We start from the raw sequence: 1,862 nt of genomic DNA, 5'->3' as shown, positions 1-1,862 counted from the left end.
CTACTTAGAGATTTATTTTTAAATATTTATTTATTTATGTTTATAGAACTACGTATAGGCCAGAGGTGTGGTGGGTGAGAGGATTCACCAGAGACAGAGTGGGGAGCAGAACAGGGAGATTGGCTAAGTACACTGCTGAGGAGAACAGCGGGTGTGTCAGAAGAAGTCTGCCATGCCATGTGGGTCAGCTCCCTGGCCGGGGAGCGAACTCATGCTGCAGTGGCTTTGGAGAACTTCATAATGTGGTGCTTTAACCTGTTGCACCACCAGGGAGAGCCCAAGATTTTAATTTTGTTCAGAAATGTAGGTGCAAATAATGACTACATAAAGTAGCCACAAAATATTTGTTATGGTTAATGGTGTAGAAGTCTTCACCTCCTTTTCCTAGTTAGAAGGAAATCTTTTCTTGTTAGTTTTCTTCCTTTCTTTTCTAAGTCTCAGTCTTTACACAGAGAGTAACTGTTCATCAATTTCATGTGGTTTTATACTCCTTAATTGATTTGAAAATAATTTTATTTGAAAACTGCCTTAGGAAAAAAATTGATATCTCAATTCAAACACAGTATAGTGAATCAAACTGTTTTCATGCTCATTAGCTTATTTTACTAGGGTGATCTTACTACTTTCTATTTATGACTATCATCTAATTTTCTAGAAAATGAATTGCAACTCCTTTTTCTTAAATGAGTTTTATTTTCTGTTTGCATTTTTCTTCCTATATTCTAGCATAATAGTTTCAGTATATTTCTCTTGTTGTAGGCCCTTGAAAATCACTTACAGCAAAAACATTCTGCAGAACTGCAGTCATTAAAAGATGCACACAGAGAGTCAATGGAGGGCTTCCGGGTGGAAATGGAACAGGAACTTCAGACTCTTCGATTTGAATTAGAAGACGAAGGAAAGGCTATGCTTGGTATTTTGGAAGTATTATTACATGGTCATGTTAATTTATACATATTTCTACTTTAAAATTCAACATGAAATCACAATGATTTATTTTTTATTTTTGAAACATCGAAATGAGTAAGTGTTTTACATAATTTTATTTGAAGTTACTGGATAAAGAACTGAATAGAGTGGGTAGAGGACAAGCAGTAAAGTGAGGCCCATCAAATCCTCTCTTCTCTGTGAGGTAACACCCACTGATTCTCCCCCTGGTCTAGATAGAGACTGGAAATTCCTACTGTCCACTGACTCAAAGGAGTAGTTACACAGGGAGCCAGTGTTTAAGACTGTGGTATTGGGTTTTCCATATTGCCATATTGGGTTTTCCATTTCAGGATTTTGTTTAATATATTTTTCATGCTTTTTAAAATGAGGCTTTTGTCTTTGAGTTATTCAAGTCACTACTCCTTTTGTAAGAAAATGAGTTGAATCTTGAAGAAAAATTGCATATGTATTTTAAGGGTTTTTTTTGTTTAATTAGTTTTTGTAGTGTCATTTGTAATTTTTCCTAACATATTTTCCTTCTGTTTGGTTTTGTTTCAAATTCTACTACTGAATATCACACATCAGTGGCACTCTCTTTCCTAATAGGACTTAGGAACAAGGAAGACCAGTGTTATATTTTGAACTTCAAGGAAAAATCAACTGACCTAGTTCATCATCTGGGTATCCTAGGCCAAATTAACATAGCTAGCTGTCTTTTCTTCCTCTTTTAAAAACCACTGTGGGGGGAAAAAATTAGTTAAAAAAAAAAAGTAAGTAAAAACCATTATGATTAGCGAGAATGAAAATCTTATTAAGTACAAACATTTATCGGTGGAAAACCTACTTGCATGCTATTGTCTCTCCAAAGTAAGGGTAATTAAAAAAATGAACTGCTGTTCTGTCTTTGCAATCAAGTAGCTTCTAGTCAACTG

General features: G+C 34.9%; 1 protein-coding gene across 3 annotated transcripts in view; it reads left to right on the top strand.

The window, feature by feature from the left end:
• Positions 1 to 1,862, top strand: part of FAM184A (family with sequence similarity 184, member A) — a 76,745-nt gene that overhangs the window by 55,985 nt on the left and 18,898 nt on the right. For all 3 annotated transcript variants that reach the window (XM_012724018.1, XM_004673815.2, XM_012724023.1), the window contains one exon: positions 760 to 913. In XM_012724018.1, coding sequence (XP_012579472.1) covers positions 760 to 913 — 154 coding nt within the window. The remainder of the gene's footprint in view (positions 1 to 759; positions 914 to 1,862) is intronic.

This window comes from Condylura cristata, unplaced genomic scaffold, assembly GCF_000260355.1.
Source record: "Condylura cristata isolate star-nosed mole 26May11 unplaced genomic scaffold, ConCri1.0 scaffold00001, whole genome shotgun sequence".
In the NCBI taxonomy this organism is placed as follows: Eukaryota; Metazoa; Chordata; class Mammalia; order Eulipotyphla; family Talpidae; genus Condylura; species Condylura cristata.
This window is presented reverse-complemented; position numbering and strand designations above follow the sequence as displayed.